Raw genomic sequence first — 24,487 nt, 5'->3', positions numbered from 1 at the left:
GCCTTGAATCTTCAATTCCATATTTTTTATTTAAGCAGAGAATGGTAATTTATTTGTAACATGAATTTTTAAGTAATGTCTAATGTAAGTATACATTTTATCAATTCAATGATAGGAACTCTGTAAAGAGACACTTTATGTAATTATGTTGAATGTCTTGTTTTTGTATATGATCATGCCAGTTATCCAAAATGAATACTCCCTTCCTGTCTCCTTCAGATAATTGAGATCTAACCATTTAGAGTTCATAATTGACGAGGATCTAATGACTAAGGATGTAAATCATAACAACAAATTTTAAATCATAAATTTATATTTTCAAAAACATCACTTACGTTTCTGAATATGGAAAGCTATTATCTATATCCTTTTTGCATGTAACATGAGCTGACAAATCAGCTTTTAAAAAAGGAGCTGCAAATAAAAAAAAGAAAAGATATTATAAAAATACAGAAAATTACTTAATTGAGAAACTGAAGTAAAAAAGCTTTTAATAGACACATAAAAAAAAGTTGAACTATTAACCTATCAACTCTATATAACACAGTATTTCTGTAAACGGAGAGCTACTTATCTGGGGGATGACAACAAGTTATGACACATTAGACAGCCTGTTGATAAGTAGTAAATCATGACAGAAATAGGAGTTAAGATTATTTGCCAACATAACATGGCAGTCCTGGTTTAGGACGAATGTTGCTGTAATTTAGCCCCAGGAGACACTGTCTCCAGCTGGTTAAACGCCATGATCTGTGTCCTTATATTTTTGAACAAGGGAATCTAGCACCCCCACTCAGCTCAAAACAATACCTGTGTATTGCGATTTCCAGGTTATTTCCCTTCATCAGCTCAGAAGGGAAATAACCCGAAAATCGCAATACACAGATATTGTTTTGAGCTGAGTGGGGGTGCTAGATTCCCTTGTTCAAAAATATAAGGACACAGATCATGGCGTATAGCCAGCTGGTGATGATGTCTCCTGGGGCTAAATTACAGCAATATTCGTCCTAAACCAGGACTGCCATGTTATGTTGGCAAATAATCTTTACTCCAAAGTACTGTTGCTGAATATCTCTCATTGTGAGATTTACAAATAGTAATTTTTTTGATATGACAGAAATAGTTTGTAAATTAGAGTTAAACAACTGAGAAATTAGCATTATGATAGTTAAAATTTCTCATATTTCTTGCTGCAAAAATAGCATCAACAATAATGTGAGTAATAATGTAAAATAAAAGTCAGTTGAATCAAATCTAGTACCTAACTGGTAATTTTAGCAGAGGACTGCATATTTCTTAATAGTAAATATAATCAGCTGAATGAACCCCAGTGCTTGATTAGTAAATTTAGCAGAGGGCCACATATTTTGTGAGCAATAATGTATATAGTCAATTGAATCAAAACCCAGTAGCTCACTGGTAATTATTTTCTTTGTCAACTCCAGTGAGATTTGAACATAGAACATAAAGGTTCATAACTAAACACTGTTAAGGTACTCTGTTGTTTCTGCTATCCAAGTCTTTTTTAACAGATTAACATTGCATATCCAGTAGATTATAATTATCTAATTAGTGTACGTACAGTCCAGAAGTATCCATATATATTATATAATTCTTATTGAAATCGAGTTAAATTGGACACTAAACTTCCACTTGCGAAGACCTGTTGAGGCAAGTGAAATCGAAATCGAGTTAAATTTGACGACTGACACCCATGCCAATGTCATCTCCCTCATTGGACACGAAACTCAGCTTGCGAAGACTTATTGGAGCAAGCGAAAGCGAAATTGTGATGGCATCTGTGCCCAGCGACACCTTTCTGGCACTTGTGCCTGCGGCATGTGTAAGGACTTTCGAGCGAGATCGTTGCCAGTGCCCCTGGACTGGCTCTTGTGCGGGTGGCACATGAAATACACCATTTTGAGCGTGGCCGTTGCCAGTACCGCCTAACTGGCCTTCGTGCCGGTGGCACGTAAAAGCACCCACTACACTCTCTGAGTGGTTGACGTTAGGAAGGGCATCCAGCAGTAGAAACTCTGCCAAATCAGATTGGAGCCTGGTGTAGCCATCTGGTTTCACCAGTCCTCAGTCAAATCGTCCAACCTATGCTAGCATGGAAAGCGGATGTTAAATGACGATGATGATGATGATGATACCTATGTAAAATCCTCTACCCTTGGCTCAGTGAGAGAGATCTGGTTTCTAGCAACAGTAATATTTCATAACACAACTTTTATCCCTCCCTTAATTCCAGTACTGCCACCTACACCTTGCTCTTAGCAAAAATCATTGTCCAGTTTAATATCATAATCTAAACTTTAGTAGAGTCCATTCTATTGTAACTATTTAGTGCAGATATTCAGTTTCTCATACCAAGAATCATGAGCACTGTGCTTGCACTTTGGACTACAAACATATTCCCTACAAAAAAAGCAACAAAAAAACAAAACATCACCCTTGATGCTATGATTAACGTAATTAATTATATGATTAATGCAATTAACTATTTCTAGGATATAACCCCTTAAGCATTTAAAACCAGCCATATCCAGTCGAAATATTCTACCTGTTTTCAAACTGGTTAAATGTCTCTCACACCGATCATACAACATCATTCTAAAAATTAACAGTTACTGCATCAAAATTTCTAAGCTATGAGATAATGCATGATTAATTCAAAACTGTGAATAAATAAGAATTACTTCTGGCAGAATAATGTGAATGCTAAAGGGTTAAATGTCTTTTTTTAGCCCAGTGTAGCCGTAGCATATAAAGAGAAGGTTTCCTTATACAGTTCCGTCTGGAAAGCAAAATCTTGTGGCTAATACAAATATCTTGTGATTAAAATAATTTATTGCAATTGCAACAAATAAAAACTACAGCTATTATTATTATTTTTTATTTAAGTTACACAGGTGAAAGCTCAATGCCTGCAATTCTTTCCTCCAGACGAGATCTGGAGAGAATACTTTGGCAGAGTAAACTCTGCCAAAGGCATCCCATGGCCAGCTAGTGGTGTTAAATTGGTTGACAGATTAAGCCTGCAGACCAGTGTTTCTCAACCTTTTTACCCTTGCGTAGTGGGATTGAACTCCAAACTATGCAGCTATGAAGCAAACCTGTTAACAATACAATTAGTACAAATTTATTGAGAAGAGATATAGTCCTTTTAATAATAGTCTCTGGTTTAGGCACAAGGTTCTCGATTTAAGGAGATGGGTTACTCATTGCCATGGATCCTAGGACTTGATTGGTACTTTATTTTATTTTATAGTAACCTCAGTAGCATGTGAAAGCAGGACACAAGTAGCCCTTTTTTTTTTTACAACACTAATACACTAGAAATTTATTTATGTTTTTTTTTTACTTTTATTTTTAAAAAATTATTCATCAGTCTGATCTATAACCTTTCACTTCTTATTGTTTTCCCTTGAATACATTCTATAATTACAATACTCTTCCCAATCCTATTTCTTCTATGTCACTGTAACAACTTTTCAAGTTGTCTACCTCTCTAAAACTCAACCTTGACCAATCACATGCTTAAAAGTCTACCACTCCCTCATCATCTCATTTAGCTAGCTTGGATTTGTGCCACTCCCAGGGCAAACTTAATCACAATACATCCAACTGAAATTACATTCAATTAAATCACCACTCCTCTATCAACACCCTTACAATTTCTAAAGGTTTATTAAAAAACTTCCTGTCTTTACAATCAATCACCATTCTAACAACAAATTTCTGCAATCCCAACAAGAGAAATCTTTTACCTCAGTGGTTCTCAAACGGGGTTCTATATAAGTTTTTTGGGGGTCCACACAAGCAAAATACAAAATTGGGGATGCACAGTAGTATATTAAGGGTCCATGAAAAAAATTTCCTTTAGCTATATTTATAGCAAAAACAGCTAGACTGCTTTCTCTAATGTTTTTCATAGTTCAACCTACACAGGTTAATGTGTGAAAAACAGAAAAAGAACTCTGAAAGAAGTTTCCTTAAAACTAGTTTTTAGACATTGAATGGCAATGGGGATCCACTAAAGTAAAATAGTAATCAAAGGAGTTCACAAGTAAAAAAAAGATTGTGAAGTGCTGTTCTATATGGTCTACTGACCTATTAGAAATAGTACTCAAATCTCTCTCAAATCATATCACAACATTGCGTAAACGAACAAGTTGGATAATGTAATTCTGGGTCCCTTACACATACACGAAAATGATAGAATTCTTTTGATTACAAGTCTGCTAGATCAGGATTGATATGGGACTAAATAACAATCACAGATACCAGTAAAATCTTTGATTTAATTCCAGATTCAGAAGTTTATGTAACCCTATTTAATTAGCTAAATACTTCTTGAGACGTGTTGACAATTAATATAACAACAGAGTCTCCAAGATCCATGACTACTGAAAAAGAATGACAAGATTCTGTTCCGCTAACTCCACCCTCTACACACTCACACGAACGACTTTACTAATGCAACCATACATCATTCTCTGTTGACAGCATACTGATTATTTCTTCATACAGCTTCTTGGGCATAGCAACAAAAACTCAAACTAGAATCTTAACTCCAGAAAATCTATACAATCTATACAACTACACCAATACACTAAATATATAGGAACTAGGCGTAGGAGTGGCTGTGTGGTAAGTAGCTTGCTTACCAACCACATGGTTCCGGGTTCAGTCCTACTGCGTGGCACCTTGGGCAAGTGTCTTCTACTATAGCCTTGGGCCGACCAAAGCCTTGTGAGTGGATTTGGTAGACAGAAACTGAAAGAAGCCCGTCGTATATATGTATATGTGTGTGTGTGTGTTTGTGTGTCTGTGTTTGTCCCCCAACATCGCTTGACAACCGATGTTGGTGTGTTTACGTCCCCATAACTTAGCGGTTCAGCAAAACAGACCGATAGAATAAGTACTAGGCTTCCAAAGAATAAGTCCTGGGGTTGATTCGCTCGACTAAAGGCGGTGCTCCAGCATGGCCACAGTCAAATGACTGAAACAAGTAAAAGATTAAAAGATTAAAGATCTATCACCCAGCTTAACACTACTGCTTGGATAAATTCCTCCAACCAGTCTCTAAGGCTCTGAGAGGGGTCATGAGCACTGCCTTTCATTATTTGACTAAATGATATATATATATATATATATATATATATATATATATATATACATATCATGGACATGCTGGCTCTGCCAAGATGCATACTGTTTCTGACACAAGCTATAAAGATCTAAGAAAAAGTGGTGGTTTCCATGTTATAACAGGCTGCACACATACCAGACATATCAACTACCTACACAATGAAATAAAAGTATTAAAAGTGTTAAGACTGTTTAGGCATCTGAAGCATGCAGGTCGTGTCTGTTGTTTGCTTTCTATATCTTATCTGTTCACACCAGTAAACACACTGGAACAATAACATGAAACCATAAAATATATTAAAAAAAAATTTAATCACCTGTTGTCACATTTTCCACACAGTTTATTCAACCAAAACTTTAAGATCATTTAGGCATCTGAGGCTTATAATTTATGTCCGCTGCATATTCCAACTCACTCAGCCCCTATAACATTATCTATTCACACAAAATATCAATGGAACAATACTATGAAACAGTAATGACTCCTGAGACTTAATACAGCACATTTTTTTTTTTTTTTTTTATAATCTTTTACATGTTTCATTCATTAGACTGCAGCCATGCTGGGGCACCACCATGAAGAACTTTTAGTTCAATGAATTGACCCCAGTACTTATTTTTTTGGTCTCTTTTACTGGCCTGCTAAGTTACAGGGACATAAACAAACCAACAGCTGTTGTCAAATGGCAGTAGAAGACACACACACACCCACGTAATATATTAAAATCTGATTTATAATTTCAATTTGTTTACATTTTAGGCATGCGTTGAATGCAAGGCATTGAATGCAGGAAATACCATTGCTATGAAACCATCCTTAAAAAAAAAAAAGACAATTTTTTTTATGTTGTTGTTGTTTCACCTCAGGTCACATAGTATTGAGCAGATCCACAATGAAAGGTATTTCAGCTGAAACCATCCCATCTTTCATTCAAACAGTACACATACAGCAATATTATCCTATGGGTCCTTCTTTTCTAAGACAGTAGGGGTAAGATTTGAGGGAGGTTTGGCTGTCATTTATAGCAGACCAAGTGACCATATAGTCACATGTTTAGCTAATTTTATTCAATGTTGTCTAGCCTCAGGTCAGACATGACTGAGGAGACTTATGATCAAAAACATTCCAGTTATCCAGATGCAACTTTTGTTTTGTGAATATATAGGCACAAGCATAGCTTGTGGTCTCGCTGCATGGTACCTTGGGCAGATGTTTTCTACTATAGCCCCAGGCTGACCAAAGACTTGTGAGTGGTTTTAGTAGATTGAAACTATGTAGTAGCCTCTGTGTGTGTGTGTCTCCCTAAACCACTTGACAACATTTTAAGTAGTGATCCAGCATGGCTGCAGTCCAATGACTGAAACAAGATAAGAGATACATCATCCAATATGTCCTTTTTTGAACATAGTGGAGTTAATCTGAGAGCAATATGGCTGATATTTCTAACAGATTGAATGACCACAAGATGCCCTAGTAATGGCATGTCACATTTGAGGTTGATTTTGGTTTTCAACTTGGCTTGTTCATTTATGCAGATTCATTCAGTATACATTCTTTTCAAAGATACAATTACAATTTTAAAAAAAACAACAGGTGATAACAAATACAAATTTAAGGTAGTTTCTCCAACTAACAGAAAAATTTTAATTAAGTCTTTGCACATGGTATTTACTACATCACTAATTTATGTCAATGGCCCATTTGAATTACTCCCCTTAGATCATTTTATTTATCAAAATAAAAAATGCAAATTATAATTCTTTTTCTATGTGTAAATATCTTTGTCAATTGATCAATGTTAGCTTATACTATACTGAAGAAGTCTAATAGACCAAAATAAGTCTATAATTATGTCCTTGCTGACTAAGATCAGACTTCTCTTCCCTTAAACATGTAAATAAAATTTGAAAGATTAATTCTTAATTACTTAAAATTATTTCTGCTTTCTTTTGAAAGCAGTAAATAAATGCTAATACGTCATTGCTTTCTTTTCCCAAGTAAGGGAGGAATTTTGGTTAGGTGTAGGCATGGCTGTGAGGTGAAGAAGCTTGCTTTGCAACCATTTGGTTTTGAATTGCCCCACAGTGCAGCATCTTGGGGAAAAATGTCTTTACTATAGCCCTGAGCTGACCAATGAATTATAAGTGAATTTGGTAGACAGAAACTATGTGGAAGCTCACAGTGTGTGTATGTGTGTGTGTGTGTGTGTGCATGTGCACACACGTGTGTATATAAATATATACATAGTCGTAGGAGTGGCTGTGTGGTAAGTAGCTTGCTTACGAACCACATGGTTTCGGATTCAGTCCCACTGCGTGACACCTTGGGCAAGTGTCTTCAACTATAGCTTTGAGCCAACCAAAGCCTTCATCATCATCATCATTTAACGTCCGCTTTCCATGCTAGCATGGGTTGGACGATTTGAGTGGGAACTGGTGAACCAGATGGCTACACCAGACTCCAATCTGATTTGGCAGAGTTTCTACAGCTGGATGCCCTTCCTAACGCCAACCACTCCAAGAGTGTAGTGGGTGCTTTTTACGTGCTACCGGCACAAGGGCCAGTCTGGCGGTACTGGCAACGGCCACACTCAAATGGTGTTTTTTTACGTGCCACCTGCACAGGAGTCAGTCCAATGTTTTGTTCGCATCCATCGGCACGAGTGCCAGTAAGGCGAAGTTGGAAACGATCGCGCTCAAATGGTGCTTTTTATGTGCCACCGGCACGGAAGCAAGACCACTGCTCTGGCAGTGATCCTGCTCAGATGGTGCTGTTAGCGCTCCACTTAATTTGGTAGATGGAAACTGTAAAAGCCCATCGTATATATGTATGTGTGTGTGTCTGTGTTTGTCCCCCCAACATCGCTTGACAACTGATGCTGTTGTGTTTACGTCCCCGTAACTTAATGGTTTGGCAAAAGAGACCTATAGAATAAGTACTAGGCTTACAAAGAATAGGTGCTGGGGTCGATTTACTCGACTAAAGGCGGTGCTCCAACATGGCCGCAGTCAAATGACTGAAACAAGTAAGAGAGTAAAGAGAGAGAGTATATATATATTCTTATTCTTTTACTTGTTTCAGTCATTTGACTGCAGCCATGCTGGAGCACTACCTTGAAGGGTTTTAGTCAAAGAAATTGAGCCCAAGACTTATTCTATAAGTGTTTTTTGCCAAACCACTAAGTTACGGGGATGTAAACACACAAACACAGACACACCCATATATATATATATATATATATATACATATATATATATATATATATATATATCTTTTACTCGTTTCAGTCATTTGACTGCGGCCATGCTGGAGCACCGCCTTTAGTCGAGCAAATCGACCCCAGGACTTATTCTTTGTAAGCCTAGTACTTATTCTATCTGTCTCTTATGCCGAACTGCTAAGTGACGGGGACATAAACACACCAGCATTGGTTGTCAAGCAATGCTAGTGGGGACAAACACAGACACACACACACATATATATATACATATATATATATATATATATATATATATATACGACGGGCTTCTTTCAGTTTCCGTCTACCAAATCCACTCACAAGGCTTTGGTCGGCCCGAGGCTATAGTAGAAGACACTTGCCCAAGGTGCCACGCAGTGGGACTGAACCCGGGACCATGTGGTTGGTTAGCAAGCTACTTACCACACAGCCACTCCTGCACCTATCTATCTATCTATATATATATATATATATATATATATATATATATATATATATATATATATATACAATAGACTTTCAGTTTGACTGCCAAATCCACTCACAAGACTTTGGTTGGCCCGACGCTGTAGTAGAGGACACTTGCCTAAGGTACCATGCAACCATTTAGTTGGGAAGCAGGCTTCTTATTACACAGCCACACCTGCACCTATATATATGTGTGTGTTCCCTCCCCACTTGACACCTGTTGGTTTGTTTACATCCCCCATAACTTAGCAGTTTTGTATAAGAAACCAACAGAAGTACCAGAGCCGGAAAAAAAAAACATGGGACTGAATGTTCAATTAAAACTCTTGAAGATAGAGTCCCAGGTTGGTCAGAGTCTAGTTATAGAAACAAATAAAAGATACAACATATTGCACATCGCCCCCATGGATTTTTATAAAGTATAGTCAATTTAAGACAAGGGATGTAATTCATGATCAGTTTTAATGAGATGGTTAACAATCAGTGACAGAGTTAAAATCATTAAGTGATACAGGTAATTTTAATCTCTAAGCAAGAATACTGAAATAATATATATATATATTATTTATTCTTTTTACGTTTATGCTTTATAGTCAGATGCCCTTCTTGTTGTAAGCCCTTGCCTGTTTTCCAAGTGAGGGATCTCTTACTGCATACATATTTGAAGGTTTAAAGTGAGAAGATGATTTGTTAACAAGAGATATACTACCAACACTACTTGTAGCTCATGAATTAGGTGGTGTGCAAATATAAACAAACACACACACGTTTATGTGTGTGTGGGTCTACTCTTTTACTTGTTTTAGTCATTTGACTGCGGCCATGCTGGAGCACTGCCTTTAGTCGAGCAAATCGACCCCAGGACTTATTCTTTGGATGCCTAGTACTTATTCAATCGGTCACTTTTTGTCGAACTGCGAAGTTACGTGGACATAAACACACCAGCATCGGTTGTCAAGTGATGTTGGGGGGACAAACACAGACACACAAACATATACACACACACACACACACATATATATATATATATATATATATACGACGGGCTTCTTTCAGTTTCCGTCTGCCAAATCCACTCACAAGGCTTTGGTCGGCCCGAGGCTATAGTAGAAGACACTTGCCCAAGGTGCCACGCAGTGGGACTGAACCCGGGACCATGTGGTTGGTTAGCAAGCTACTTACCACACAGCCACTCCTACGCCTGTTAGTTTATATTTGTGAAAAAATTCTGTTGAATAACTATGTATGTATATTTTAATAACAATTTGACTTGGTTCCATATGACAAAGTTTTGTGGGTATGTAAGACACATTCATCTAATCAGAAATCTGATGAGATGGGTGTGTCCTATGCACTCAAGACATTTATGGAGCTAAGTCAAACTCATTAAAAAATATATGTACCTCCTGTCCACTCATGTATTTGTTTTATGTTTTTTGAGCCAAAAATTTTGTAACTTGCATTTAAAAGTCCCTGTGCCTCTGGTTGGTATATATAAATAAAAGTAAAAGGTATAAATAATGGACTGGATACATTTATTTGTGCATTATAAACTTATACCTGTATTTGATATGCATTTTGGGTGCATTCATGATTTAGTTTACTGCAGTTGGTGTGTTGGACTGACAACAGTAGCATTCACTGCATTTCCAATCAATCAGTTAATCGGCTGAGTTAACTGAATCACGAATGCTCTCGAAATGCATATAAGAAACAGCAGCTGTAAGTCTATAATTCACAAATAAATGCATAAAGCCTATTATTTGTCTTTTTCTTGTGTATCACTTTGTGAAAACATACTATACTAACTAGGTAATGTAAAAATGGATTTACTATGTCAACTGGTGATGGACTTTGACTTCAGATCTCACCTTCAGATTACCTGGATTTCAATGCCAAGCACCAAAAAGTATTTTGCTTAGATTACTAATCTCTTATTAATAACTCTTTGTTCGGATATAAAATAAAAACGAGCATAGTGGGCATGAACATTAAAACAAAAAATAATAAGGGTATATTAGATAACCTACCAGATAAATTCTCGATTTACTGAAATTGTCTCTGGTTTCCAGAGCAAGTAAACTAATTTTCCATGGTGGAAATCGGTACCAACGCCAAACGAGAAGGGGAGATAATCTCATGAATCAGGAATTATCCAAAATTAACAAGTTGACATACATGCTGTTACGGGAAAGTCAGTATGATTGTCTGAAAAAAATATACATGTCACATATCTATCACACACACACACACACGATGAGCTTCTTTCAGTCTCTATCTACCAAATCTACTCATAAAGCTTTGGTTGGTTTAGGTCTCTACTAAAAGATTTTTGTCCAAAGTATCATGCAGTGGAACTGAACCCAAAAGCACATGGTTGGGAGGTGAACTGCTTAGTCACATAGCTATACTTTTGCTTAATCATATAAATAAACAAATAAAAGCCCAAAACAGATTAAAATTATATGCGCACCTTTGTTGTGTGTAGAACCAAAAAATACGTTGGAAGCCGGAACAAGCTTTGCCTGTAATGTAAGGAAATAAAAGTAAACGAACCTTGTTTAAATATCAGCAAGTATATCAAAATATGAAATGGTATTCAAAATTAGTATAGATTTTTGTAATAATCATAAGAACATCTAAAGAAAATGGCAAAAAGGAGAGACATTCTAGATTATTGGGTCATCCCATAAGTTCTGTCTGATTTTACCTTTTTTAAAATTGAATGAAATTTAATAACATTTTATAATGTCTAATGGAACTTAAAATTATTTTCATGCATTTGTGTACATTTAAACTAATTAAATATTATTTTACAGAATAATAGAATTAAAATTTCTTTGATTAAAACCCTTTCTAACATGGAAGTATCCAAAGAGCATTTGAGGCACATAATGCTTTACGAGTACAAAAAAGGAAACTCTGCAGCCGAAGAGACTCGAAACATACACTCAGTTTATGGGAAAGAATGCTTGAATGAAAGAACTTGTAGAAGATGGTTTGCTAAATCCAGAAGTGGAGATTTCAGCCTTGAAGATGAAGATCGAACAGGATGTCCAGTTGAGTTTGATGATAAGCTCCTTGAGGCATTACTTGAAGAAAATCCTGCATTATCAATTAAAGAATTGGCAATAAAGCTTAGTTCAAACCATACAACTGTTCATCGTCAACTTCAACAACTTGGAAAGGTTCCTAAACTTAAAAAATGGGTGCCTTATAAATTGTCAGAAAGCAACTACAAATCTCGAGTTGACATCTGCTCTTCTCTCCATTCTCGCGAACTCATTTCACCCTTTTTGGATAGACTTGTGACTGGTGAGGAAAAATGGATCTTCTATCGAAATGTTAAACGTCGTAAACAGTGGCTTGGTAAAAGGGAAAAAGCTCAATCACAACAGAGAAGGTAACTTCATGGAAAAAAGGTTCTTCTCTCTATCTGGTAGGATTACAAAGGAGTAATTCACTTTGAATTGTTACCACCTAATGCAACAATCAATGCTCAAGTCTACTGTCAGTAATTAGAGCGTTTGAACCAAGCTTTGAAGAAAAAAAGACCTGCTTTAGTGAATCGAAAAGGAGTGATGTTTCATCAGGACAATGTGTGATCCCACACTGCAAAGATCACATCACAGAAGATCGAAGAGCTTGGTTGGGAAAAAATTCCTCATTCACCTTATCCTCCTAACCTTGCTCTTTCAAACTACCATTTGTTTTGTAGTTTACAGAATCATTTGGGGGACATAACTTTCACAAGCCAGGAAGAGGTCGAAACTGACATTTCAGAGTTCTTCGCTTTGAAACCAAAAGAGTTTTACATTGATGAGATTAAAAAGCTTGTAAATAGATGGAAGGAAGTCATAGAAAATCAGGGAAAGTACATTGATGATTAAATTTCAATTAAATATAACATTTGATCAATTGTTTTCTTTATTCAAAATTCGGACAGAACTTATGGGATAACCTGATATTTTCATAAACTGACATTCCAAAAGTTATACACATTAAAGAGATAGCAGCACTACGAGGCACTATACAAGTAAAGTGCTGTATATATTTATATCAGAAAATACAAAACCAAAAATCAAACATAGAACAAGGCACACAGAAGATCACTGAAGACATACAATATAAACTGACAAATATTAATATAAATTGTATAGGATGGTGCACAACTTCTGTATATCATTGTCTGATTTCATATAAATATAGATATCATTCACTACAACAATGGATCTGGTGCCTTTCATAGATATGTTTAAAAAATAGCAAAATTGGGATCTGTAAATATTACAATGTTCTCACATGGCTTTGTTAACATTGGACGTTTTTATTCATGTTTCCTAAGATTAACATAATTCTTCAGTTAGATAAAAATAATTCTAATTACCAGGAATGTAAACATAAAATAGAAAGAAATTAAGTCAAAACTGAAGCAGAAGTATTGTAATCATCATCATCATTTAATGTCCATTGTCCATGCAGGCATGGTTTGGACAGTTTGACCAGGGTTGGTAAGCTGAAAGGCTGCACCAGACTCCAGTCTGATTTGGCATGGTTTTCTACAGTTGGATGCCCTTCCTAATACCAACATTTACATTTATCTTATGCTCCTTTAAAATGGTAAAGAGTTAATTATGTTATAAATCTATAAAAGCTATTTTTCAGTCTAACAGATCAGTCAAAATGTGGAAACAGTATTGTAATACTGTAGCAGTTATATATTGATGTAGTAATAACTTACTGAAATCAAGTTTTCGCTCGTGTCTTTCAAAATTTGCTTTGGAGGAGAGATATCTGTCAATAAAATTGTCTTAATTTAATATGCAGTTGGCACATGAAAGCAGTTTTGTGAATTAAACATTTATATCAGTTCAAATATGTTCTAAACATTTGTTTTTATTAGATTTTCTATAAATGTGATTGTAACAGAGCAAAGAGAATAAACAATTTATTTTAGATTTTTATTGAAATAAAAAAAAAAGAACTTCTCAAAAGCAAAACAATCAAACAACTCACACAAAACTGCTTTAGAGTACAACTAAAATCTCACTGAGCAGTATTCATTGTGTCATCAAATAAGACATTGCTATGAAGTGGTTTAAAGATGGCTAAATGACAATGGATTTCACTTCAGCTATGAAAGCTAACAAAACACCTATCAATTATGGTATTTAGTCATTAATTTTTACATTTGCAGTTCAAATAATTTTGCTTATCATCCTTCTGGGATCAATAAAATGAAGTACCAGTCAATTATTGGAGATCAGTTTAATCAACTATCCTCTCCTGATGAATGCAAGTCCTTCTAGCAATATTGATTTCAAATTTTAGGATGAAAGGCAAAGTTGACCTTGGTGGAAATTGAACTCAGAATGTGAAGACAGCAAGCTGGCAGAATCATTAGCAATATTAGAAAACATTTAAAGTAATACACTGTTTATAGAGGTCGCCTGATCTGTGGTGTATAATGTAGAACCAAGAGGACTGAATCTCTGAAAAGTAAATATCTCTAGGGGTGACATTAATACAGCACAGGCAGTTTGTTTATTTTGGTATCATTAGTCATAGATTTCCAAGAGGCCAATCATTAGTTCATTTTATTTCTGAGTCAGAGTATAAAGGGAACATTTCGCCATGTGAAAGGAACTTCTTGTAAAAGAATGTTTTTATTATATTTTTTTCTCATCAAATTTATATCTTATATTGATAAATCAACAAATGATACACATGATATGGTAGAAAACACTTGCCCAAAAGTATAGTGCAACTAGGTGGTCCTGGTTTGAATCTAGAGCCCACCACACAGCCACATATACAAATCATGGACCAATAGGTAAGCACGCTCTATAGTCAGCTAATGGTGTATAATTTACCATCCATATACATAACTGTATGTAGAACTATTAAAATTGCATACGAGAACAACTCTAGTTCTCTAGTTCACAAGAATTACAACTAGTTTCAAATGAAAAATTACTTCTGTGTTATAATTTATATACAATGTAGTGTGCTTAATCTGAGATTAAAAATCCTTATGTGGAAAGGAAACAAGGGTAGGATTATCGTTAGCAGTGAAACTGTATTATGCTGAAAGGCTTATTCCAGCAAGAATGCTTAACACACTATAGTTTATATAACAATAACTTTGTTCAAGTGATCAAGTGGTAGAATGACGCTCACACATACACACAGGAAAGTAAATGAAAAGACAATAATTAATTAATTATACTTACAGAGATGAAATACTGTCTTACTATCTTCTAAGTTGTCTCTCACAAACTGATGTAAAGCAGCCACTGTAACATTAATACATAATTACACTGATTAATATCAATAAATTATGATTACAGTAACAGAACTTGGTATTATCTATGATTTATTTCTTTAATATATCTTCTGAGCAAACCGTGAATTATTTTTATTTGTTTCCAAAGAAACAAATACAAACCAAATATTTCCGTAGTCAATATTTATACATTCCTGAATCTTTTGCCTTAGTTCAATAAAACAAAATATTTCTGAATATGTAATAACCCCTTAAATGGTCATATGTTTCCTTGATGATCTATTTAGGTGTCATTCCTCTCATCTTCACAGTTAAACACAAATACTATTTAATAAATGTGCAACCAAATCAGATTATCAAACTTACTGCTGATAAATTTTAAGGATATTGTTTCTAGAAAATAATGGTTTGGGGAACTATTCCAGGAATCTAGAACAAATGAAATGGATTTCTGGTTCTAATTTACATCTTTACTTGACTTAAAACAACCCTAAATACAAATTGTAAATGCTTTGAGTGTACTTGTATATTTCTATCTTGTCAAGAGCTGTTCCCTACTAATTTGTGCTTAAAGAAACACTCATGAATCCTAGTATCATCATTGGTAATTTTTCATCAATTTTTCTTCCTACATGACATCCTCTAACTCAAAGTAAAAGAGAGAAAATGAATAACTACATAGTTACCTAATTTACTTTTATTTTCATTTAAAAGTTTACTTCAGTTTTATTGCACTTTATAGACTACACAATTATCCACTTGTTGCAGTAGAAAATATAAAATACATATCTCATTCTATGCTAGATTATTACCTCCGCCTTAGCAAAGGGGGAGGTATTGTTTTCAGTCGTGTTTGTTTGTCCGTGGACAAGATATCTCAAGAACCACTGGATGGATTTGGATGAAACTTTCAGGGATGTTTGGCCTCGTGACTGGCATGAACAGATTATATCTTGGGATCGATCTGGTACAGGACAAGGATTCTGGATTGATTACAATCTTACGTTAACTTTCAAGTTTTTCTCAATTATCTCCCTATACGCTGTAACTATTTTGAATGGTGAATTTGTTAACTTTGGTTTGTTATTAGATAAGGATAAACTATTTATTACTGTTACTAAATTTTCTACAGCCACCTTCACATTCCATGACAACCATTGGGATTGATCAGGTACCAGACAAGGATTCTGGATTATTTTTCCATTTTTTTTTAAACTTAATTTTTAAGAGCGGTCGGGTTCATTTTTAGTATTCTTGTTTGTGAGAGCAGTCAAGTTTATTTCAGATATTCTCATTTTAAAAATCATCTCTGGCTAATCGTTGAGAAAACATTGGTGTTGCCTTGGCGGATGTTTGCACTCTCTGAGTGCTCGGTATAAATACATTTATTTCTGTATTATTAACTTTATACTGGATTATTTGACAAGTACTATTTAAAAAAAAAAATTCTAGAAATAAAAATCTACATACCATCTTCTCTAGGATGGAATGTTCCCTGCAATACCATACGATCAGGAAAATGTATTCTTATAGTTGCTTTTTTGTATTTTGCATACTTTTGAAACAGTTTAGCTTCTTTTGCAGATTTTGTCATTAAAGGCACGTTTTCAAGGTCTCGGCTGTTCATATTAAACACCAAAATAAATGGTAAACAGAAATTAGTTTTCATGTAACAATATATTTTAAAATGTATATTTTAAATGTCTAGATGATATTCAGTAAGCCATTTGAGGAAAGTATTTCTTAGAGCCAGAACAGACGTTTTCCTTTCATTAAAAGAAAAAAAAATTAACAATTTCATTAAATATTATTCTTTGCTATAAATATTTAAATTGCATTGTATTTTTATTCAAGAACTTGGATATCTCAAAGAATTACCATAAAGAAAAATTACTATGAACAAACTTTATGCAATGTAATTTCTGTGAAGAATCAGTGAAATGTAATTTAATAAGCATTATAGTTATTTTAAGATATTATGAGACATAATAATAATTTTAAATATTCAAAAATATTAAGTTGGAGAGACATTTATTTAGCAGCTGAGTGCTTTGGTACAGTTTGCACTGTAGCAGTACAGGAAAAGAACAAAGCCCACAACTCCTACAAGACTACTAATCAAAATGATGTTTTCATTATTTACAAACTGCCGCTGATCCTTCAAGTCCCCTACCACAAGGATTTGTTGACTTTGTAGTAACTTCTTACTCCTACCTCTCAACCATGATAACTCCATAAACACTACTATCAAAGAAAAATCTTCCACATTTGTCTACAACTCCACACTGCACACACTCAGCAAAGCTGCTGTCTCATCACATTTCTGGTCACTCAAAGCCAGTAATGCCACCAGCCCTGACAATGCCCTTTCATTTGTCTTCAAATGATCAAAGTAGAGAAAGTTCATATCAGCATTAGATGTTTCAATCTTTCTCTCTATGTAGAGCTAATCCAATCTTTGGAAACATACTAGTATTCATAAAAAGGCAAACTTTCTAACCTTGCCAACCATTGACCTATTGTTCCCACTATTTCTCTCACTCATCATCATCACCGTTTAACGTCCGCTTTTCATGCTAGCATGGGTTGGACGATCTGACTGAGGATTGGTGAAACCAGATGGCTACACCAGGCTCCAATCTGATTTGGCAGAGTTTCTACAGCTGGATGCCCTTTCTAATACCAACCACTCTGAGAGTGTAGTGGGTGCTTTTACGTGTCACCCGCACAAAGGCCAGTCAGGCGGTACTGGCAACGGCCACTATCTCATATAAAACATGATGGAAACAGCTGCAAGCAATAATCTCCAATATTTCAAGTCACACACTCTTTCTCTCTTCATTGACTACGGCTGTTTTTTTTAGACTCCGGATCTAGGAATCTGCTCTCCCATATTACAAATGGTACTTTGTCCTGAAGATGTTCAGCAAAAGTAATGTTGCTGCATTGGGCATCAGCAAAACCTTTAACCATTTCTAGCATGAGAGATTATGCTTACTGTATGGAAACACAAAGGATGATTATGCTCCCCAATACCCTTCCAGTTCTCATTCTTACTTATAACACACAATTCTTTAACCGTTAACACATAAGCATTACCTTACCAAAATACAACCTAGATATCTCACACCGAACCAGCAATCCTCCTTGAACAAAGACATGAAAAACCTTCTTCATCAAGCAACAAGACAATCTAGTCTCCTTCAAAAGCACAAAACAAAATCACTGGCCATATCAAAGAAACAATCTTGTACTTTGCTTTCTCCAAGACTGAACCATATGCAATCAAAACCCCTTAAAATTGCTACAAATACCCAATGAATCTTCCTAGTGGCCCCTATATATATATATAACATAGCTGAATTTGTATCCCAGAGACTAGACATCCCCTTCAGGGTCAGAAAATACTTCACTTCTGATCAATAGTTGACCCTCTACAAAGTAAAACCCATATTGGAATACTGCCCCCCACATCTAAGACACTCACAAACATTAGACCCCCTACTATCATCAATAGAAATGCCATCCAACTGATTCACCAAGACACTACAAAAGTCTGATCTACAGATATGCTGTCTCATCACTCTATTCTCTCACCATTACAACAATGTTCCTCTGAATTAGTTTCTTACATGCATTATCTCCTTCAGATCCACCTGCCACCTCCTGTTATATCTCTGTCCCTAATTCTCATACTAACAACTCCTCCCAACCCTTCCTCTTCACAATGTCATCACTCTGGAATTCCCTCTCAGTCCCTATTTTTCCTGCAGATATTAACTTACTGAAGTCTGAACAACTGTTTAAACTTCATTAGTCTTGGCTGGCCTGCAAATGTAGGCACTGGTCTTCCTCAGACTAAGACATAAGGAAAATATAGTTTATTGCTGAGATTATCCACATATCCCTATACTTAACATTGTGACTTTAAATGAGATAATGTGATATGGTTCTCATGATACCCATAGACAGCACTGTGCAAATTTGGGTAGCATTGAAATTTCTGAGATACTTAGGTATCAAGTCTTGTTTTTACTTTAAATCCCAATATAATGAAAAGGGAATATTATAATATATTAGTATATTATATGATTATATTGCTTTCTAGATTTACTTAACTTCAGTTTAATTCACTGAAAAACAAGGTTTTTCCAAAATAAGTTGGAGTAACCTTGCAGTGACTTAGTCTTAGATATACAAAAAAACAGGATGGTCATGGTTTTGGTCAATCAGAACTGAGCTGGAGTTAAACAGCAACAACTTAGAATTATTTTGTTAATTCTAAGAAGTCTATTCCAGCTCCAGGACACCTATACCTGCAAATTATACAAACATGAAATAAAGCTATGTGAGACACAGGTCTGGAGAAATATATATGGAAATTAGAAGTTATACTGTTTAACTCTTTTAGCATTTAAGCTGGCTACACCCAGCTCAAATAATTGACCTAGTTTATGCTAAAGCCAGCTAGATCAGGCCTCTCACACTTACCCTACTGAGTCATAACAATAAACAATCACATCATTGAAATCTTGAAGCTATGAGATAATGCATGATTAATTCAAAACAACATGAATATGAATTACACTTAATTGAGTTATCTGAAAGCTAAAAGGTTAAAAAAATAAAATAAAAAAAATAATCAAAATTTATCTATTTATTAACTCACAATCTTTTCTGAAGATCAAGCATCATAGTCATCACATCTGCTTTTGTAACCTCAAAAAATTCATCAGGAGGATCTATAATACAGACAGTGTCATTTTTACTCCTTTCTTGTACATATGTTTATATAAGTACACAATCTATGCTATTTCAATTAATTTTGAAAATCAAGTTTTTGGAGGGAATTAGTAAACTAACTGTCCTAATTAAGGTGACACTTGGAATGTATCTTAAAAGGTTCTGATATTAAACTATAAAATGCAAAGTTTTAAATCTGAATACTTTAAAACAGGAAGTTTTGTATCATGGAAAACGAAGAAATCTCTGGTGAGTTGATATCAAAAATTGCTTAAAATAGTGAAACTTTATGGTAAAGGAATGTTTTTAAAACAGATTAATAACATTTGAATAAAAAGGTAGCAAACTTTTAAATTGAATTACTTACATTAAAAAAAAAAAAGATTATTTTTTAAATAGTCATGAGATGAAAAAGGCCCAAGATATCTGGCACCACACTAGAAGTGTTAAGACTGCATCCTCTGGTAAAGAGGATTGGCCTGCAAGAGTCTGTGCTGGTGCCACACACAAGCACCCATGCTGGTGCCATGTTAAAAACATCCAGCTTACACAGTAAAGTGGTTGGTGTTAGGAAGGGCAGCCAGCTGTGGAAATCAAGCCCCAAAAAACAAACCTGGTGCAGCTCTCTGGCTTGTCAGCTCTGGTCAAACCATCCAACCCATGCCCGCATGGAAAACAGAAAGATGATGATGATGAATATTCCAAGATAATTATTGGTAATTATCTATCTCTAAGAGACGAAAGGCTAAGCTAACCATGTATGAATTTAAACTTAGAATGTACAATATTTAGTTTCCTCCATTTATATTTGAAATTTAAATGTAGCAAGGTAGAAGTTTTGCCTTTCTTCCTTCTGAGGTTGATAAAAAAAATATTACTCAAATAGTAAGGTCTATCAAGTAAAATGTACTCCTATTATTTTTTTGTATTATTTGTGGCATTGTTTCCTGTATAAGCAATTACTATTATTACAACCTAGAGGAAGGGGAAACATTAATATTAACTTACCTTCATATGTAGTTTGTTCTTTTTCCTTTTCACCTTGATAAAAGATCAGAGTATTTCGTTCAGGTATCTGTAAGTCAAAATGAGAGACACAATGTATATACATATGTATGCATGCGTGTGTATATATATGTGTGTGCATGTGTATGTGTGTATATATATATATATATATATATATATATATATATATATATATATATATAATAATTGCAGTATAGAAGATGTTTGTAAGCCATTTAAGAACACACAAAAATCGTTAGTTTCATTTAATATTTTTGTCGTTCTGAAACCATGACCTATTTACTAACAAAACTTCATGCTGCATCTAAGAAAGTAACAGTTAGTTCATGATATATATGTTTTTATGTATGTGTGCATGTATGTATGCATGTGTACATGTGTATGCATGCATATAAGCATATATGTATGTATGTACATATGTATGTATATATGTATTTATGCATGTGTGCGTCATCTCTACGAAATGTCCCCACTCTGTTCTATTTTATTTTTGTTTACTGCTTGTGTTGCATATTACACGCTTTCCTCTTTTTCACTTTTTGGTCACCTCTTTGTACATTTGCATTGTCACCACTTGTACAGAGGCGATAAAAAAAAACAAAAAAAAACAAACAAACCATATAATATGCAACACAGGCAGTAAACAAAAATAAAATAGAACAGAGTGGTGACATTTAGTAGAGATGATCTGGAAGTTGTTGCTCTTTGATTACTATTGCATACAGCAGTAGCTTTCTTCAGCTGAATACGTGTCATTGATTGCTTAAAATTACCCAAATATGACAACTTTAATAAGAAATAACTTCTAAAATATCAAATTTTGTCAAAAATGTTGAAAGTAAACTATGTTCAGCATAAGAAATTACACCAGTATACAAAGTATCAAACTGTTTAGTTAAAAAAAAAAAAAATGTTTCAATCTGTGAGCGAAACTGAAGAGATCCTATACAACTCTGTTGAAGGTTGTACATATATATGTTCCTTTCACCACCATCTAACGGTGAATGGATACAATGTCTTAGATACATACATGCAAATATAAACCTACTTATACATATGTACAAGCACACACAATCATATAAACACATATATACATATAATCTTACAGAATATGCATATATGTGCATACATACATACCCATACGTACATGCATATACACACTCATACACATACAAATACGCACACGCTAAAATACACATACGTACATACATATTAATCTATGTACATTCATACGACTAAATATAATTACATAAATATATTTCAGTATCATACCTCTCAATATGTATATATGGATTTCTACATGTAAATGAGAGAAAGAGGTGATTATGAATGGGTACTCCCAGGTGGAATCAGAGTGTTACCCCATTTGGAATAACGGTTGAGGGTGGATTTGTATTCCTGTATACAGACAGCTTCGGTGACTTGTCTCAGCATTGCATCAGTGGTATGTGTAGATAGGATGTCTAACCTAAGTCTCCCTAAGGAGCCATTGTGGCAGTCTACAGTATGTTGATAAAAGATGGAGTTTGGTTTTTTTCTCAATGTAGTTGTCCATGTGTTCTTTGAACCTGTCATTGATGCTTCTAGATGTCTCACCAATATAGGACTTCAAGAGAACCGTGCAAGTCCCTTCCTGGCACTTAATCTGGTATACAGTGTTATTCGTTTTGCAGTTCATATGTGGGTTTGTAGAACATACTACACAATTATTTTGACACATGATTCTATCAAATGGGTATGACTTACTTAATATAGATTTGATAGTCCTACCTGTCTTTTCTACAACTTTGATCTTAAGGCCAGTTGTGCGTAAAATTTTCTTAAATGTCCTACTTAACTTGTTCATAGGTGTAGCATCAATAAACAGTACACTGTGAAAATTCTTATCATACCAAGTACTATTTTTATTTCTTTTGTTGGTGTCTCTCTCCAACCTATTCCAGAACTTGTTGTGGTATAGTGGGCATATACCGCTTTCATCATCTCTTAAAATGTATTCAAATCTTGTTTCCACTCCTTTGTACACTCTGATTCTATCATACTGTGTGTAACTGGAATGTTGCTGGATGTGTTGTCGTTCTTGTGGTTGGCATAGTGGGGATATGTTCTTCATTGCTCTAAGTCTGCCATAAGGATGTTCATTTTGGTAGTACCTGACACTGTTGAGTCACTACAGATTACCAGTGGCTTAACCATAGGCTTATAATAGTGTGAATGGAGTAAACAGAGTTTAACAGTTCTGTTGAACATAGTATTTTCTATCCACAGCTCTAGGACAGATAATCTATTTCTGGGGTGTTTAGAGGGGTAGTCTACAGTAACCTTTAGTCAACTATGTGTTGTATAATTGTAATTATCTGTTCTTCATTCAGTATATTGTTCATATGTGTATTTCTTTTCACGACAAGGTTAATGTCGTTGACGTATCGAGAGTACATAGCTAAGTGGATGTTACTAGTTGCTAGGCACTGCTTCAAAAGACTGTCTCACCATACCATGAAGAGGTTGGCAACATAAATGGCAATCCCTACACCAACAACACTGTCTTTCATCTGTTTGTATAATTATTAAACTTAAAATATAGTTTTTAAGAGTGGTTCTAAGGCTGGCACTGATAGCATGTGTGACAGTAGTTCTGATGGCTTTACATGTCGCTGCACGGGCGGTTTTACATGTCGCCACATGGGCAGTTTTACATGTCCCCACACGGGCAATTTTACATGTCCCCGCACGGATGCTTTTACAAGTCACTGCATGGATACTTTTACATGGCACTGCATGGACACTTTACGTATCACCACATGGGCATTTCTACGTGTGTTGCTGCACACGTGCTTTTACATGTTACCACACAGGTGCTATTATATGTTGTTGCACGGGCACTTTTAGGTGACATCGCACAGGCACTTTTACTTGGCAACTCCAAATCATCAAATCTTATTTTAAAAAACAAATTTTCACAGTAACCATAGCCCTAAGAATATTGAATTGCAAACAAATTAAGCAATACACTCTCTTACTCAGGGTGCTCTTTGAAAACTCTCAGTTGTTGGAGTTGAACAAGTTTTAGTGCTCAGAAAAGAAATAACATCATAAAAAGAAAACCTTTTAAATAGAATAAATAAACTAAACAGTAGCAAAGTTATTTCAATAAAGAGAAAAAAAAAAAAAAAAAAAAAAAACTTACCTCAAAATCATCACTTTCTTTATCACTAAAAACAAAAAAAAAATTGTAGAATAAAAATATTGAGTAAGTTAAAAATACTTATGTCAACATGAGTGAAAAAGCTTTTGTAAATTTTGGATATTTGCATATGAATTGGAGCAGTCATTTTTTGGCATGATAATCTTTCAAGAAACTTATTTATAGCTAAACACAAACAAGCATTATTGTGATTTATCTATACTATAAAGGGCAAATTTTCTCTGTGTGTGTGTATGTTTAAAATTCATACATTTACACAATTCCAAATTTCTTCGATTGAACAATCGCAATTAATATTCTAAATACAATTTGTTAGGTCACTGCGTCATTTTTTCACTCCAAAAATTTCCTAATAATGAATAA

At 34.8% G+C, this 24,487-nt stretch overlaps 1 protein-coding gene across 2 annotated transcripts in view; it reads right to left on the bottom strand.

Moving 5' to 3' along the window:
* Positions 1 to 24,487, bottom strand: part of LOC106871830 (tether containing UBX domain for GLUT4) — a 61,197-nt gene that overhangs the window by 11,550 nt on the left and 25,160 nt on the right. For both annotated transcript variants that reach the window (XM_014918544.3, XM_014918543.3), the window contains exons 10-17: positions 24,107 to 24,131; positions 20,902 to 20,968; positions 19,820 to 19,892; positions 16,621 to 16,769; positions 15,098 to 15,160; positions 13,606 to 13,658; positions 11,338 to 11,389; positions 336 to 414 (exon numbers count right to left, since the gene is read on the bottom strand). In XM_014918544.3, the coding sequence (XP_014774030.1) occupies positions 336 to 414; positions 11,338 to 11,389; positions 13,606 to 13,658; positions 15,098 to 15,160; positions 16,621 to 16,769; positions 19,820 to 19,892; positions 20,902 to 20,968; positions 24,107 to 24,131 (561 nt within the window). The remainder of the gene's footprint in view (positions 1 to 335; positions 415 to 11,337; positions 11,390 to 13,605; positions 13,659 to 15,097; positions 15,161 to 16,620; positions 16,770 to 19,819; positions 19,893 to 20,901; positions 20,969 to 24,106; positions 24,132 to 24,487) is intronic.

This window comes from Octopus bimaculoides, chromosome 4 (genome assembly GCF_046866305.1).
Source record: "Octopus bimaculoides isolate indiv1 chromosome 4, ASM4686630v1, whole genome shotgun sequence".
Classification (NCBI taxonomy): Eukaryota; Metazoa; Mollusca; class Cephalopoda; order Octopoda; family Octopodidae; genus Octopus; species Octopus bimaculoides.
The sequence above is the reverse complement of the archived record's forward strand: the minus strand, read 5'-3'. Positions and strand labels throughout refer to the sequence as shown.